At 32.1% G+C, this 16579-nt stretch overlaps 4 protein-coding genes across 4 annotated transcripts; 2 read left to right on the top strand and 2 right to left on the bottom strand.

Moving 5' to 3' along the window:
• Nucleotides 1-252: 252 nt before the first annotated feature.
• Nucleotides 253-1836, top strand: LOC103315152 (FUN14 domain-containing protein 1B). The gene is made up of 4 exons (XM_008203100.3): nt 253-401; nt 452-598; nt 643-823; nt 1660-1836. Exons 2-4 carry the CDS (start codon nt 486-488, stop codon nt 1735-1737), a joined length of 372 nt encoding a protein of 123 aa, XP_008201322.1. The 5' UTR covers nt 253-401; nt 452-485; the 3' UTR covers nt 1738-1836.
• A 99-nt stretch (nt 1837-1935) lies between these two features.
• ALiX (ALG-2 interacting protein X) lies at nt 1936-10155 on the top strand. The gene is made up of 11 exons (XM_008203104.3): nt 1936-2337; nt 2388-2506; nt 2556-2683; nt 2732-2885; nt 2936-3060; nt 5236-5684; nt 5732-5912; nt 5961-6113; nt 7135-7804; nt 9450-9668; nt 9719-10155. The coding sequence occupies exons 1-11, from the start codon at nt 2132-2134 to the stop codon at nt 9853-9855; spliced, it is 2541 nt and encodes an 846-aa protein (XP_008201326.1). The 5' UTR covers nt 1936-2131; the 3' UTR covers nt 9856-10155.
• A 2039-nt stretch (nt 10156-12194) lies between these two features.
• Nucleotides 12195-14365, bottom strand: LOC103315154 (leucine-rich repeat-containing protein 70). The gene is made up of 2 exons (XM_008203103.3): nt 14213-14365; nt 12195-14154 (listed from the first exon to the last, which is right to left on the bottom strand). The coding sequence occupies exons 1-2, from the start codon at nt 14245-14247 to the stop codon at nt 12501-12503; spliced, it is 1689 nt and encodes a 562-aa protein (XP_008201325.1). The 5' UTR covers nt 14248-14365; the 3' UTR covers nt 12195-12500.
• Nucleotides 14366-14404: 39 nt separating this feature from the next.
• LOC103315128 (toll-like receptor 13) lies at nt 14405-16500 on the bottom strand. The gene is made up of 2 exons (XM_008203035.3): nt 16368-16500; nt 14405-16312 (listed from the first exon to the last, which is right to left on the bottom strand). The coding sequence occupies exon 2, from the start codon at nt 16304-16306 to the stop codon at nt 14456-14458; it is 1851 nt and encodes a 616-aa protein (XP_008201257.1). The 5' UTR covers nt 16307-16312; nt 16368-16500; the 3' UTR covers nt 14405-14455.
• Between the last annotated feature and the right edge of the window lie 79 nt (nt 16501-16579).

Genomic DNA, 16579 nt, shown 5'->3' with positions numbered 1-16579 from the left:
TCAGTTTTTCTCAGTCTGTTAAGAGTGCAAACCTCAAAATTTCTGCACTTTTTTTAAGTAGTTAGTGAATTGGTTGGATTTGAATTGGTTTAAAACGATTTGGCGCCGAGACGGTATAACGCTCGAAGTACCCTCATTTTTACTCTGCCGTATTATTTTTTCCGGTGCAGAAAATCTTGCGATTTTCTAATCTCGTTTTCTCTCCTAACTTATAGTCCTCCGTAGTTTTGAATCTCTTTCCAAGTTAAGGTAGAAATCTGTAAATGCAACAGGATTCTGTAATGTTTTGTTTTTTTCTACGGTTTGCGACCTTCGACCTGTCTGGTGGAGAAACCCCAATTAAAGTCAGATATGACAAGAATATTATTAGAACCGTCAATTTTATAAAACACATTTTTGTGGTAAGACTTGACCCCTGTCCTTGTATTCATATTTCTAATTATCGTCCTAGATATACACCCACCAACCTATAAAAAATTTATAAAATGCAGGCCCAGAAGGGAGGAGAAAAAGCAAAACAGTCCCTCAATCAAGCCGCAAAATTGTTAAGTCAGAATGGTTTTGCCAAACAGTTAATTACTGGCACTGCTTCAGGATGGTTAGTTTATGTAAAAAAAGTGTGAATATTTATGGGAGTTTTAGGTTTACAGGAGCTGTTGTGAAGCATGCAGGCAAAGGGGTTGCTCTTGTATTGGGAAGTGGTATCATTTTGCACCAAATTGCCCACAATCAAGGGATTATTAAACAAGATCTTGACACTTTGAAAGAACTAGCTCAGAGAAAGACCAGCGAATTGAGCAAAAATACTCCCGCCATTCAGAAGGTAGTACAGTCGAACAAAGTGAAAATGACGCCTCAGTAAACCAGTAGTAAACTATACGTATTATAGTTTCAAGATAAATTTCTTTAGGAGCCAGTTTACGGAAAGAGAAATTAAAATTTAATTCAGAGTTAAACTTATTCGAAATAAGTTGGCATTTATTTTGCATTGACGTCAAGTTAAATGAAAATTAAATTTTTTTAATGAAAAATGTTTGAAAATTATAATTTCCACATAATAGTTTAACAAATCTCACATAAATTACTAATTCAAATCTAATTTGTTTCGATGTCAAACTCCAAAAACAAAGTTTAAAAAAATTGTTCTGCGTTGTTTCTACAGAAATGTAAATAAAATCAATTAGTCCTGCATATTTGCATTTTAAAAATTTTAGAAAATAAAGTAGATGATTTATTAATTTTATTATTAATAATTAATTATTAATTAAGTTTAAAATAAAAAAAGCCTATTTTGTACAAAAATTATATTAGTTCATTTTATTAAAAAAGTTAAAAAAATATTAAGGTAATTATATTGATTTGTTTTTAATGCATAATTTTCTTTAAGAAATGTTTCTTAAGTTTTTCATTAAAAAACTCAACGTTTTTCTTTAATTACCGAGATTTTCGTCAGTACAAGTGGTAACTTAACTCAAATTAGTTTAATTTTGGATTAAATTTTTATTTCGCTTTCTGTAAACCGGCTCCTAAAGGATTTCTCTTGAAACTACGTCAAGTTTGCAATCTGAAAATTTAATGAGGTTTAATGAGGAGTCATTTTCACTTTGTTCGACTATACCCAATGTGTGTATTTATTTGAAATATCGAAATTTATTGTAGATGAGAGGGTTTGCATCGAAAAACAAGGTCTTCACGGCTGGTTTTCTTGGGGGTTTCCTTATTGGTGTCGCTTTATAAACTGATTTATTAAATTATTTACTTGATATACTCATTTTATTGTGTAGTGATTTATGTGAAATGTAAATAGTGCAATTTTAGTAAAGAGTACCTAATAAATTGTTTTTCATTTCGGTTTTTAGAATTAGTTTTTTCTGAAAAAAAAAACCGAAACAATTTATTCAATTTCTAACGTACAGGATTTCTGTGGTGCGCGACTAACTGTCATTTTAGACAACTCCCTGTGCGTTTTCCAGATGAGATCATCAATGTTTTGGTGTTCATGTGATTCCTGAATCAGTGCAACTAATTAGTGATTAATTATTTTGTGTATTTGCACTTGTGTGTATTATTAATATTTTCCCGGTCTTTTGACACTTCGCTGTCAAGTTGACAGTTGTAATAAACCGTGAAAATGGCAGAGTTGTTATCGGTTCCGTTGAAAAAACCGTCAGAAGTGGATATAGTAACACCTCTGAAAAATTTAATTCAGTCCAGGTACAGTACGGCTGATAAGCCCGAAGACTGCAATGAGGCAATAAGCGAGTTGGCGAAACTTCGGAACACCGCAATTTGGAAAGCCTTCGAGAAGTATGAGAGTTCGTTGGAGATTATTTATGGGTATGATTCATATTTAATTAATTCAGCGAGATTCCGACACGTTGATTTAGATATTACGACCAGTTGGTGTCTCTTGAAACGAAAATTCCGGCCCAGGAGTTGCAAGTTCCATTTAAATGGAAGGACGCCTTTGACAAGGGCTCGATCTTTGGCAACAGAATCAGCCTAAGTAAGACACAAGTTGGTGCTATCAGCATGACTCATAACAAACGTTTCAGCGATTCCTTCACTCGGCTATGAAAAAATCTGTGTCTTGTTCAACATTGCGGCTTTGCAGAGTGCAGTGGCCGCCAGTCAGAGTATCGAAAGTGATGAGTCACTCAAATTGGCGGCAAAGTTGCTACAGGTTTGCCCACTTAAACAATTTAAATGATTAAACAAAAAAAATTTGCAGCAAGCAGCTGGGATTTTTAATCATTTGAAATCTACCGTAATGTTGACTATGCAACAAGACCCCACTCCTGATTTAAATCCCGATACTTTGGGCGCTTTGTCCAACTTAATGCTAGCGCAAGCACAAGAGATTTTTGTTCACAAGGCAATCCACGGTCAGTAAAAATTAATTTATTAAAAAAAATCATCATTTTTTTTGTATTAGACAATATGAAAGATTCTATTGTGGCAAAATTGGCGTCGCAGTGCGAGGATTTGTATGGTGAATGTTTGAAAGTGTTCCAAAGGGAAAATCTTAAAAATAATTGGGACAAAGATTGGATCCCAACGGTGAGTTTTGACCTGAATTTTTTATCAAAGTTGGCTATGAATGAAATTAAGTTGGCAACATTAACAACTAGACGCCCTCTTGTGTTGACGTTTGACTTCTCCGAAGTCAGTGGCAACACAGGTAACACGTAATTTAATCTCAGATTAAATGCGTGGTCAACTGAGCACGAGACCAATTTGAACCAATTAGGCATTCACGAACTAGCGGCTATTTTACTTTAAACAACGTATTAAATTTTAATTGAGATTTCTATAAACCAACCCTAAACAGCTCTAATACTAAATTTCTGAAAATCCTTATTTTTGGTTTCTTATTATCTGCAAAGTACACAAATTTGTTAGCTTTGTTAACTTAATATAACAGGAAAATTTTGTTGAGATTTTGTAAATACGTTTCGAGTTATCTTTAAAATATTGAACGATTAGATAGTTCAATAACTTTTATGTAGATTGTGTTTCAAAAAAGAAAGATTTTAAAATAAATTTTGTATCCCAAAATTCAGAAAGTTTAGAAGGTTTCAATCGGTGTTGAAGTAAAAAACAATATTTCAAAAGAGCTACGTTGCTTAAATTTGATTCTTTTACTTTACTACCTATTAGTTTTTACAAATAAAATCCAAAAATACAAATTTTGTTTACTAATAGTTGATAACTTTTGGGGGACACTGGTCTAACATTTATTATTTTTGAGGTAACTTAAAACGTATGTATTTACAAAACCTCAACAAAACTGTATTTACTTAATTTAGTACATAGAAACATTTTTAAGTGTTTTCTAATTCAACACTAATCTAAAACATTCTGGATTTTTGGCTACAAAAATTTGAAACTTTTTGCATTTTAAACCATAATCTAGATCGAATTTAATATACAAATTGTGTGTGTTATTTACGTTAAGAATATTTTTTATAGTAGTTGACGAATTTTGGTGGATGCGCCGGACTAGTCAGTCAATCTTTTTGAGATAACCCGAAACATTAATTTACTCAATCTCTATAAATGTTCGTTTGTATTTTATTTACTTCATAAAAACTTATGGAAAGTATAAATTGACTCAATATACCCTCTTTAGCACACAGTTTTTATTTCAGCACCAATTAAAACATTCTGAAACCTTCCGGAATTTTGACTACAAATTTTTATTTTAGACACTTTATGTTCTTTAAAACATAATGTTTGTGTGAAAATTTTGTATATTATGTAGTTTATGGTAGCTCATAAACACTACAAATTTAATTAATATATTTATTAAACGATTATTTAGATTTTTTTTGTATTAATTTGCAGTAGAACTTGGTTATAACGAACACTCAAGGGACTTTAGAATTTGTTTGTTATAACCGATCGTACGTTCTTTCGATCATATACCTATGTTTCATATAACTATATTTGAAAATTTGCCAACCATTCAATAATTTTTAATTTTATGGCTAAATTTGAAGATTTTTGATTACTTTGACAGTTCATGTGCTTTTCGGACTCTTGCTGCAAAATGGGAAGTGTTTATTTTTTCCTATAGTCTAAAAAAGTGCACATGCGTACGTTATAACTTTGTCGTAAATAGCTTATTTGTCTAAATATTGGACGTTAAAATTGAGCGTTCGTTGTAAACTTAAGCGAGGTTTGTTCGTTAAAACCGAATCAATTTATTACTATAATATTGGACTTTAATTTTTTAATTTTGTTTGTTATATCCGAGTGTTTCTTGTAACCCGTAGTTATAACCGAGTTTACTGTACTTTTCAATTTGTTTTATAGTGCAGTGATAAAAAAGCAAAAGTACGCGAAATTAAACTGACGGAAACTTTATTAAAATTTTATAACAAATTGACAAAAAAACTGGGGCAGATTATTTAGGAGGTAAAATTCCGTCTAATGCGTGATATTTTGAAAAAAAAGTAAACAAAAAAAATACTGGACGAAATAAAATTTCTTTTAAAATGTGTCGAAAATAATATCTCGTATCAGTCTCTAAACGCTCTCCTAAACCCATCTTATACCTGGAAGTTAGTTAGGTTCCATAATAATATATTAGATTTCGAATAATTAACGAGTTTGTCGTTAGCGACAAACAATTTTGGGAAATCAACGACTAAATACAAGTTGCTGTTTGCGGGAAATAAAGTCACTGTTGCCAGCTTTGCTTAAAAATAATTTACTTAAAAATGAACATAGATTGCAGGCAAACAGGCTGCTCTGCATGCCGTGGCTCAATTCTATCAAAGTTTAGTGTGCCGGAGCAACAAACAAATCGGTGAAGAAATCGCGAGGTTGGAACATTCCGTTTCACTGTTTCAAACAGCCCAACAACGTTCAGGCAAAGCGTCACTCTTCCAAGAGTTACAACACAAAGCGCAAAGAAACTTGGCTGAAGTAAAAAAAGACAACGATTTTATTTACCATGAAAGAATTCCTGATATAAAGTCACTGGAACCTATTGGCAAAGCTCAACCGGCGAAAGTTTTACCCATAGCACAACCAATGAGCCAAGGATTTAAAGATTTGTTTAGTGAGTTGGTTCCAGTGGCGGTACATCAGGCTTTGGCTGCGTATGATGTGCGTAAAACCGAAATTGTTAATACTGAAATTGGGCGTCTTCGAGAGTCAACTACTACGTTGAATGGGTGGGTTTCCGGTTTTACGAATTTTATGTTTTGATTTTTTTCTAAAGAATTTTAGCTTCGTTGAATTTGCCGGCTGCGATTGAAGTTACTGATGGCAGTTCAGGTCTACCACCTTCAATTATCGAAAAAGCCAATACTGTTAATCAGTTGGGCGGCATAAACGAATTGGAAAAAATGATAAGGGAATTACCAGATGCCCTCAAGAGGAATCAAGACATTCTGGACGAAGTATGAGAATTGTTTTTGTTTTAGTTTGGTTTTATTTGTTTATTTCAGACTGACCGGATGTTGAATGAAGAGAAACAAGCTGATGATTCTTTGCGCCAACAATTCAAAGAACGGTGGACTAGAACACCGTCCGATAAATTGAACGAAATGTTTCGCTCAAATGCCGCAAAGTATCGAGAGATTATCAACAACGCTGTTCAGGTAACTGTTAAAAATATCCCAATTTTTTATATACAGGTTGATTCAAAAGAAACGGATACACTCTGGTGGTGGTAAAGGACATCAAACTGAATTAAAAGTTCCTATAACAAAAAATTGTTTGAGTTTTTTTTTACGATACAGCTCTTCAAAGTTATTTAAATTTTTAAGTTTTTTTTGATGCTTCAGATCTTATTTTTTTGACTTTAGTTACTGCTTTTAGCCTAAAATGCAAATATTTTGCACGAATCAGTTCAAAAGTCGCTAAATTAAGTCGAAAAACACTAAACAGCAAATTAGGTCGGAAATTGTTGTTTTTTTCGAGCGTTTTGGCACTTTTTAAATTGATACTTTATTTTTTTAACAAATTTCATCAAAAAGTACCAAATTAATTATGGTAAAGTAGACAATGTTCTTGAATTTTCCAAGCGTGTAAGGTTCATTACGAAATTCCGTATTCAGAGAAATCCTGAAAAAAATATATAAAGAAAACCTCTTAAAATGGCATTGTTTTACCGTTCTTTTTGCCGAATTTCATCATAAATTTCGTAAAGAAAACACAGTGTTTGTTCAAACTATCGTAAAATTTGAACTGTTTTTCAAGCATCTACTATTACTACTAAATTAAGTTCTTCATTGTACTATTTTGTAACTTTTGTGAGGTTCTATTCCATTTTTTGGTCACCAACTCATCTATTTTGCGAAATTGGGTCGAAAAATACAATTTTGTTTTCAATTTTGTAACCGTTTTAACACTTTTTCAGTTTAAATACAAATGTTTTTCGTCTATAATTCGGTGAATTGTTGTTCATTTTTAAGCTAGAAACTTGAAACTAGAAATTTTGTCAAAAAACTTTGTCAAACTTATTAAATGTCCAAATTTAATAACTAACAAGATATTTGATATTACAAGTTAATTTCAGCCACAATGAGCTATACGGAAGAGCCTGTATAGTGTTAATGTGTCATTAAAACGTCTGTATTAAGAGAATTTAAAAATCTAATTAAAATTTGCGAACTGCAGGCTGATAAAGTCGTCCGTGAGAAATTCGAGTCTCACCGCGAAGGCATCGCTCTTTTGAGTAAATCGCCGACTGAGTTGCAAGCAGCGGTCCCTCAAGGACCATCCGGTAACGTAACAAATTCCTCGGCTGTTACCACTTTAAGACAGTTGATGGAAGAAGTTGAAACGATCAAAGCAGAACGCGACGTCATCGAATCAGAATTAAAAAATACCAACTTTGATATGAAATCTACATTTTTATCGGCGCTGGCTAAAGACGGGGCTATAAGTGAACCGGCTTTGTCCGTTGAAAGTCTGGGTCAAGCTTACGGTCCCCTTCAGAAGCAAGTTAGAGAGAGTATTGAGAAACAGGAGAGTCTTATTGCAAGGATACAACAAGCCCATTCCCAGTTTGTTCAAGAGAGAGGTTCAACGGCTTCTGGGAGGGAAAGTAAAATGGTTCAATTGGCGGGTGCTCATGATGCATTTAGAGACCTTTTGAATAATTTAACAGAAGGGACAAAGTTTTACAATGATTTGACTCAGTTATTAGTCGCTTTCCAAAATAAAGTCTCCGATTTTTGCTTCGCACGCAAGACTGAGAAAGAGGAGTTGCTGAAAGATCTTACACAGGAGTCAAGCAGAGGGGCGGTGCCGCCGCCCACCCAACCGTCCTATTACACAGGCCCAGGTAGGACAAAATCATACAAAAGTTACGTTTTGTTTTTAAATGTCAGACTAGTGTAAAAAGCTCAAGATAATCTAATAATTGCTGCCACATTGGTTACTAGTTGTCCGTGGTATTCTAATTGGTCATTAACTTAATGGATCTTAAGGCCCTCAGTTTTTATAATCGAACTAAATGGTTGTAGAAACGATTAATATTTTTTTCACCAGCAGTTGGCATGAGAGTGCCGAAATCGAAATTAAATACAAAATTGCAATTTTTTTAAAGTTTAGCTTGACAGAAAGATTCCAATGATCGTTCGGGTTATTTCGTTTTTTCTGATGACTCGTGTCACCAATTGTTATTTTTCACATTTCAAAAAAAGTATCATGTTTGTTTCACATTACTTTTGTGTTTTCGCCTAAAAATATAGAAAATACTGAACTGTTTGTGTTTCAACCGCAATTATAACCCAACACTCCTTAAACCTCGATCTAGGTAAAAACCGAAGAGATGTATTTCTGGTTGCCTGGAGTAAACTGATTTGAAAACAATGAAAACGCATCCTAGGCTAAGATTACATTCTTAAATGCACTTAGCGTATCGTATTTTTTCAGCTATTTGTACTTGTACTAAGGCACTTGAAAATTTACAACACGTAGTGATTTCTAATTTGTTTAATATTAAAAATGTTCAACTCAAGAGTCACTATTCACTTGATGGCGCGCGTTAGTGGAAAAAAAATTAAAAATGCGCTTACCCTTATCCTTATAGCAAGTTCCATCATCTTCGTATACCGACCTACTGTAAGTAAAAAAAACAAAATCAATACAATGTAATTGTTATTTAATTAGTTTAATGAAAACATTCAATTTTATTGCAATTTTAGTAATATCTGTACAATTCTCTCTAAGTTTGTTGAAAACATTTGAATTTGAATACAATTTTATTATAAAATAGGCTATTGGTGACTTACCCTTTCAACCAGATTGTTTCCTTTATTCCGCACCGGGAAAATCCATAAGCACACACCAATTATTAATTAATCATCGAATTTTTCTTTTATTTAAGTTTATAATTATAAGACGTCCGATCGCGACAAAAGCAAGTGACAAACTGAATACTTTCAAACGGCACATCAATAATTGTGTAAGAATATGGATATATCATATAACAAAAACACTATCTACTTATTCAGATAACAAATTCTTCCTGCAATGAGCAGCGAAAGAGGTTGTCTGATTCACTGTTTTTTGTTATGACGTTACTTAACATTTTTTGTTTATTAAAAGCATTGGCAACTAATTTTTCCTGTTTTAATGACAATGTTTTAATGGATATCGAAAATATCGTTTATTGTATACCAGTAGATTCTTTTTTAAATTTCCGACGATGAATAAGTAGCAGCGAGCTAATTTTTTTCTTGAACTTCGTGAACACATCTGGGAAATTTTGTCAGGTTTTGCTTAATTTTGTCATTGTCTAAAAAAATCGAAAACTATTTGTTCTTAAGGGGGAGAATTCCTCTGTTTCCCACATAAATGGCCACAAGTCATTTGCCGTTACATATTTTATGTACAGTTGTTGAGAAACGTAACTGTAATAATTTAAGACAAAGTTATTTTTTAAGTTGCCAGTGTCTTTAAATTACGTTAAATGTCCCTACTAGATGTGAAGAAAGAGGCCCCTCCGAGGCCCCCACAGCCTTCGCAGCCTGCGCAGCCTGCGCAGCCCCCGCAAGCCCCGCAGCCCTCTGGGGTCCCATATCCCGTTTACGTCCAAGGAATGCCTGTACCATATGGGGCGTCCACTTCAACCCCCTATCCTGCTTACGTGCCACCGCCCATGCCTCAAGGTTACAACCCATATGGCACGATGCCGTATCCCAGTATGAATAAAATTAAATATTTGGTTTAAATTTGATGAGATTTTTTCCAGATTCGTATAATTATCCAGGTGGATTTCCAGCTGCTCCAGGTTATGGGCAACAGCCACCTCCGGGGAGTTATCCCCAACAACCACCGGCGGGATATCCTCCACAAAATCCAGGGGGCTATCCACCAAATCCCTGGTAGTGCTATCTACAGCCAGTGTTGTGTTAAGTTTAGATCAGGTAAATTTCGTCATCAAGCAATTTGTTAATTTAAAAATTAATTATCACGAGTCTATATGAATATTATGATGTATCTTTATCTAAGTTTATGTAGAGAGCAATTATTGTTAACCGAATCTGTCAATTCTATCTAAGTTGCAAAATTCATTTTTGTATCATAGTGAAATATTTTTATACTATTATTGATGTTAATTATTATGGATTGTAAGGATATTAGTGCCTCCGTTTGTATTAATCTTGCAAAATAAATGATTACCAAATATATTTTGTTCTTATTTTTGTTTCGATAGCTAGATAACATGTGGTTTTATTACAATAAATTAATTCTAGACATTTTTTTTGAGGTAATCATAGTTATAATATTTATTATAGAAGACGATAAAGAGATTGATTATCTACGAGTAAAAAGGTTAAATTCAAGAGTGACGAAGCCACGAGTGGATTTATTTTACGAAAATATAACGAATCTTTATCCTTTATCCATAACATTAAGAATTCAATTGAATAAAATGAATTTAAAACATATCTACTTGCGGTTTAATTAGTATTTTAACTACTCAAAAGAGCTGGTAAAGAAATATCCACTTATAATTTAATAATAATTAAATAATTAAATTCTATAACAAAATAATTTTTAAAGCATATAATTTATCATAAATAATTGAAAAAAATGTTTACTCGAAAACCAAAATGATTTTGAAAACATTTATTTTTGAAAAATAATCACATTTTTAAAGTACTTGATGATGTACTAATTAGTTTTTTCGTAAGATACATAGTTTAGGCACAAAATGCTTGGTTCCATACTTTCGCCCAACGCTGTATATTGCGTAGTTCTTACTAAATTATTGTTTCCTAATTTCATTTTTGTTTTATGTACCATTTGTAGCATAAATGGCTTTAAACTGCAAACCTTAGTACGCATTTAATGCCTAATTTTCGCTCCTAATGTATAATCTACTATGTATTTTTCTGAAATCGTTCAAAACAAATTCGAGTAAAGTAGTAGGTTTTTACTTTTTATTATTCTAATTTTATTATCATGGATTTTATTTTGTCACTGTACTCACTATTGCATAATATTGGTTGCATAATATGAGAGAACAAAAGTTACAAAATACACCCATCTCTCACTATGATTCTACGTAATACCTACAAGGTGTTTCACACAACTTTACGAAGCCTACGCACCTAAATATACAAATATCGAAATACTATATACAAAAAATTCACATACGATTAATGAATTAATGATTCAATTTTTGAAAACCTATGACAGTAACAGTAATAAATTACACAGTACAAACAAATCTCATACGTTCTGTTAAGAGACGGATTGAATACGATTCTAATCTAATCGTTTTAATTTGTCTTTTATTTTAATATTCTTGAACAGTGAACAAACTAGAGAAGAATAGAGAAAGAGAAATATGTATTGTACATTGTATTTTACAGGCGTAGACCTTGTAAAATTATGTGAATCACTCTGTATTATCGGAGCATACACTTCATAGATATCCGTGAAAATAATATAATTGCCCAGGTATACTGAGTGAGGCAACCTTATCGCGCACTCAAGAAAATTGCGACTTCCAATGAAATGAAAATCCTGAAATTTTACACACAATTTTGTACACTGATAAGGAGCATTCTGATTTTTATTAATTTTTTTTGTTAATAAATAATGACGTAGCGGTTTTGTGAGTTTATGGGCACTAACTGTTAATTTAACTACAAAGTTTTTAGACTAAGTGAATCCCCTACCTGCTAGCTCATTGAACCTTGGTATCAAAATTATAAATTTTTATTTGGTTTTCTAAATAACTACTTGGAACTTTGTTCTACATGTGATTCAAAAGTGTCGAACCAGCTTTCGCATGATAATAAAAAAAGTTCAGCTAAGCATAAAAATGATATCCGATTTTGTCAGGCAACTTTTTTTTTTAATTTTGAGTTTTTTTAATATTTTGTTTTTTTAGCTACTTATTATTTGTTGCTATTTTCTTTCTTATTGTTAGTTTGATAAATTTTATGCACCATAAAATACAATATGGAGATTTTTTTAATAGGTATTTCTTTAATGTTGCAAGGTCCAGGTAAGTCATTTCCGCTAGAAAATTTAAGAAGCTAGAAACTTATCAAAAAAGTGTATTTTTGAATATCTCGTATAAAAGGCTCAAACATTCTTTGTCTTAAGAACTTTTAACGCAGTTTAGTCAGTTTAACGTCAGCTATCAGTGTCTAAAAGATGGTATGCGACTTTTGAATCACTCTGTATACAAAAAATAAGTACGTTACAAAGACTGAGGCAAAACGTTGGATTTTATTACATAGGTACAAGATATGATAATACAGAAAGGTTAAGGGTGACAGTGGCTTAAGCCAAATCTTAATTAATTTTCAAACAACAATTATTAAAGTCCCTTAGAATTATTACAAGATATCGCAATGCTAAATTACTCAAAATAATATGGCTTTAAAATTTTTTTTTATTTACACAACACCTAACTATACTTTGCATAATTAATTACATAGGAAGTCGTCTAATACAAACTTTGTCTTAAAAAAAACTGAGAAATTATAAATTTGAAAATTTATTTTTAAGACTTACAATAAATGCATTTCAGGTTCTCGTAAAGAAAAAGGCTGATGTTTTAGCTGATTTTTGACCAGTACAACAAGTATTGCAAGCAGTACACACATTACGACAACAATTAATGTAAAAATAATAAAAATAACATTATTTTTGCTAACAGATGCTAGAAGTTGTTCAAAATCGTGGTTCAATTTTTTGACATCTATATCCATATCTAGCCGATTTCGTGGTTCCAGATCTTCAGAAAAGAATTTGAAAAACGACGTATTTTTAAAATCTGTATTAAAGAACGACCGCACATCTTGAAAAACATTGTTATAGTTAATTTTGTTTTCATTGGTTTTTAGGAGCAAGTTGAAGTTAGTGCACGGTACTCCATTCACATTTGACACGTTATGATAATTGCTTTCGCCTATTTTTATTTTGAGCTTGTACGAAAACATGGATGAAAGTTTTTGACACGTAATATTGTTTCCAATTAAGTGAATTTGTTCCAGAGCAGTGTAGCTTGCAAGCTTTACCAAATTTATATATTGTAAGTGATTGTAACTAACATTGAGAACTTTTAAGTATCTCATGTTAATAAAGACGTCTTCTTCTAGAACGTCCAATTGGTTGTAACTGATATCTAATGTGCGCAAAGCTTGCAAGCCGTTGAAAACTCCAAACTCGAGGTATTTCAAAGAATTTTCCGACAGATTTAGTACCCGGAGAGAAGTCAAATTTTTAAATACACCGGGAGGCAGTTGTGTAATGTTGTTATGCTCAAGCTGCAAGTTTTCCAATTTTTTAAGATTCCTAAATTCGATTGTATCAATATTTGTTATGTAATTGTAACTCAGGTCGAGACTTTTTAAATTTTCGAGTGTTGATAAGCTGGAAATATTAGTTATGTGATTGTGTTTTAAGTTTAATTGTTCGGCAATGAGCGGAAAACACGAACCGTCAGCTTCCGTCAAATAATTATTTTTCAGCTCAATAACATCCAAGAAACTCGAATGTAGAGAACCACAATTTACGCTGTAAATTTTGTTATTGTTTAAAAAAATTGTCTTGTGAACTGCAAAATTCGAGAACGTTAGATCGAACAACTTAATACTGTTGTTGGACAAGTCTATAAACTTCAACTGCTTAAGTGAATGGAACATACTTTGGGGTACATGTGTGATGTTATTATTGTCAAGCAAGATTTTTTCCAGCTCATTACTACCGTTAAAAGCTTCATCTTCGATTAAAAATATGTTGTTATTGCTCAAATCTAGGATTTTTAGTTTGAGAAGAGAATTGAAGCAACCACGGGACACAACAGTGAGCGAATTAAATTGCAAGTAAATTTCTTTCACTTCCAGTAATCCAGAGAAAGCCCCAGTTTGAATCGTTTCGATCTCGCTGCTGTTTAGATAAAGGTAAAGCACGTTTCCCTTTTTGTTCGAAGCAAACACGTTCATTGGGAAATTTTGGATGGAACTGTTTTCAAAAATGTATCTGTAGCTGCTACTTGTTTGTGTCAAACCACTTGAAACTTCCTGAATAATGTTTTTAGAAGTAATGCTAGTGCAGGTGATTTTTATTTCATAAGACACTCTTTTTCCTGGCAATGCAGACCACTGACATCGAGCAAATGCACTTGAGACTAGGCTCAAAAACAGAATTGTTTTCTTCATTCTGAAACGTTGTGGGGAGACAGGTGTATGGAAATTAAAAAATATATTATATTACTCACCTGTTGTAGTTGTAACGCTTAGTATAATAAAACATGAAACATTCATTTGAACACAAAGATCTGGTTTATGTGAAGCTTACACTGGTATCAAAATGATAACACAGCAAGAACACAATTATCTTTTGTCGAATAATCAACTTCCAGCCAAATACAACTCTTATCTAGTTTGGGGTAATGAAATAAAAGAGCCCGTTTCTCATAAAATACATTTATTTCAAATACAAAAATTAATAAAAATATAGCTTACAGCTCTAGTTCTTGGTCATAGTTTGTTATTGAGTAGTTATTACGAGTATTGCTTTTAGATATAAATGAAATAAATTTGAAACTTAAATAAATACCAGTTAAAAGGAGAATAAAGCCGAACATGACGTTAAGAAAAATCAGTAATACTACAATCGTGTCAAACTTAGAAACAACTCTATCAATATTTATTGTTGTTTCCGAACGATTTAAACTTACTGAATTCTTTGCTACAATTTCCTCGTAATGACAAGCCACACCTTCAACATTAGTTATATTGTAATCCCCCACATCTATAACTTTTTTACCAAACTTGTGAATTATGTTAACTATACGTGAACAAGCCCAGTCATTATCAGCTAAACCAACTTGTTCAACATTTGGCAAATGTATCAAAATTTCTTCCAAGTTACTGTATTTAACTTTAGTTTTGCTGAAATTAACGACTTTTAACGCTCGTAAATTGTAGAAAATGTTACCACTGATTTGGTGTAAGTCATTGTATGATAAATCTAAGTATTTTAAAGAATTAAGCCCGACAAAAACGCCCATGTCTAAAACAGTAAATTTATTACTTGACAAATAAAGTTCAGTCAACTGGTTTAAATCCTTAAACGATCCCAAAGCAATTTTCCGAATTTGATTGTGGTCTAAGTGAAGGACTTGTAGATGTTTGAACCCATGTAAAGATTGAAACGTAATTTCTGTTAAATTGTTAGAACTAAGCCGTAAGTCGTTTAGTAATTTAGGTACGTTTGAGAGATCATTGCTGCGTAAATAATTTTTCGCAAGGTTTAGTTTCGTTAGTCGTTTAATATTGTTAAATAGATTAGGGTTTAATTGTTTTAATTTATTATTGGCTAGTGAAACATCCGATAGTGATGGGAAATAAGTAAAGAAAGTGTCATGTGTTGATTCCAAATTGTTATTATCTAAAAGTAAATGACTTATTGTTGCGTTAGCAAGTGAAAAATTTTTGTTTATACCATTGGAACTTAAGTCTAACGTTTCAATATCGACGTTATTTGAAAAGTTTAAAAAATGAATTGCATTATGACTGGCATTAATGAGACGAATAATTGAAGTTGCTAAATTTAAATTATCGAAACTGTGCAATTTATTGTCGTTAATGTATAAATAATTCAATTTTCTATTTGTACTGAATATGTTTTCGTCCAAGTACTTTAAATCATTATTGTTCATACGTAGTTCAACTAGTGATTGTAAACTAAAAAATATCTGGTCGTGGAAAGTAACAAGTTTGTTAAACGATATATCTAAATGGGTTAGACGCCAATAATGGTTATGTTGAAATAAACGTGGCGGTAATTCCGAAAGAAAATTATTTTTTAAAATTAACGTTTCCAAATTTCTAGCACTATTTAGAAAACTGTCTTCATGTATACTAGTAATGTTATTAAAACTTAAATCCAAGTCTGTCAAGCTCAAATCCTCAAAATAATAATCTTCTACAGTCGAAAGTTTGTTATTTTTTAATGATAGCCTTGTTATTTGATTTTTAACTTCTGAAAAAGCGTTGGGTTGAATTTCGTGAATATTTGCATCATGTATTCTTAAATCATGCACAGGAAGACGCCCCAAAGCCACTGAGGACAAAATACGATTGTCGGTGTTACTGATTTCCAACCATTCTAACCTGTCGCTGTTGTAATAGTCAAAAAACGACTTAATTTTTGGGTAAAAATTTGAAGATATATTTTCAAACCGACAATAAATGTATTTCTGGTTTATGCTAATTTCTCCTTGAGAATCCCTCACATTATCGACTGTGCACACACCTAGTGTATGTTTTGTGATTAGGACTAGAATATTTAAGTAAATGAGAAACATGCTAACCTGGAATTGATATAAAATTGTGTGATTACTTACCACAAACAAATTAAAATCTTACCAGAAAGAGTAAACGTATAAATCACAACGACTGCAGTAACCAGTATAACTGCTTCTGTATGAATAAGTTTATATTTGAAATGATAATTGATAACTCTTATCAAATTTATGAAAAATGAACAGGATGGTTTTAAAATAACAAACACAATTTTCTGTATGGTCGATCATCACATACAGAACAAAACAGTTTTTAATTAGCTTTTCTCTGAACGA

The sequence above is a fragment of the Tribolium castaneum genome, chromosome 4, assembly GCF_031307605.1.
Source record: "Tribolium castaneum strain GA2 chromosome 4, icTriCast1.1, whole genome shotgun sequence".
Classification (NCBI taxonomy): Eukaryota; Metazoa; Arthropoda; class Insecta; order Coleoptera; family Tenebrionidae; genus Tribolium; species Tribolium castaneum.
The sequence above is the reverse complement of the archived record's forward strand: the minus strand, read 5'-3'. Positions and strand labels throughout refer to the sequence as shown.

Coding starts and splice junctions, on each gene's coding strand:
- LOC103315128 (XM_008203035.3), bottom strand. CDS start 16,306: ATGTTTCTCATTTACTTAAATATTCTAGTCCTAATCACAAAACATACA.
- ALiX (XM_008203104.3), top strand. CDS start 2,132: ATGGCAGAGTTGTTATCGGTTCCGTTGAAAAAACCGTCAGAAGTGGAT. Junction 3,061..5,235: donor ACAAAGATTGGATCCCAACG/GTGAGTTTTGAC, acceptor AAATGAACATAG/ATTGCAGGCAAACAGGCTGC. Junction 7,805..9,449: donor GTCCTATTACACAGGCCCAG/GTAGGACAAAAT, acceptor TGTCCCTACTAG/ATGTGAAGAAAGAGGCCCCT.
- LOC103315152 (XM_008203100.3), top strand. CDS start 486: ATGCAGGCCCAGAAGGGAGGAGAAAAAGCAAAACAGTCCCTCAATCAA. Junction 599..642: donor ACTGGCACTGCTTCAGGATG/GTTAGTTTATGT, acceptor TGGGAGTTTTAG/GTTTACAGGAGCTGTTGTGA. Junction 824..1,659: donor ATACTCCCGCCATTCAGAAG/GTAGTACAGTCG, acceptor AATTTATTGTAG/ATGAGAGGGTTTGCATCGAA.
- LOC103315154 (XM_008203103.3), bottom strand. CDS start 14,247: ATGTTTTATTATACTAAGCGTTACAACTACAACAG. Junction 14,155..14,212: donor AAGCGTTACAACTACAACAG/GTGAGTAATATA, acceptor ACAACGTTTCAG/AATGAAGAAAACAATTCTGT.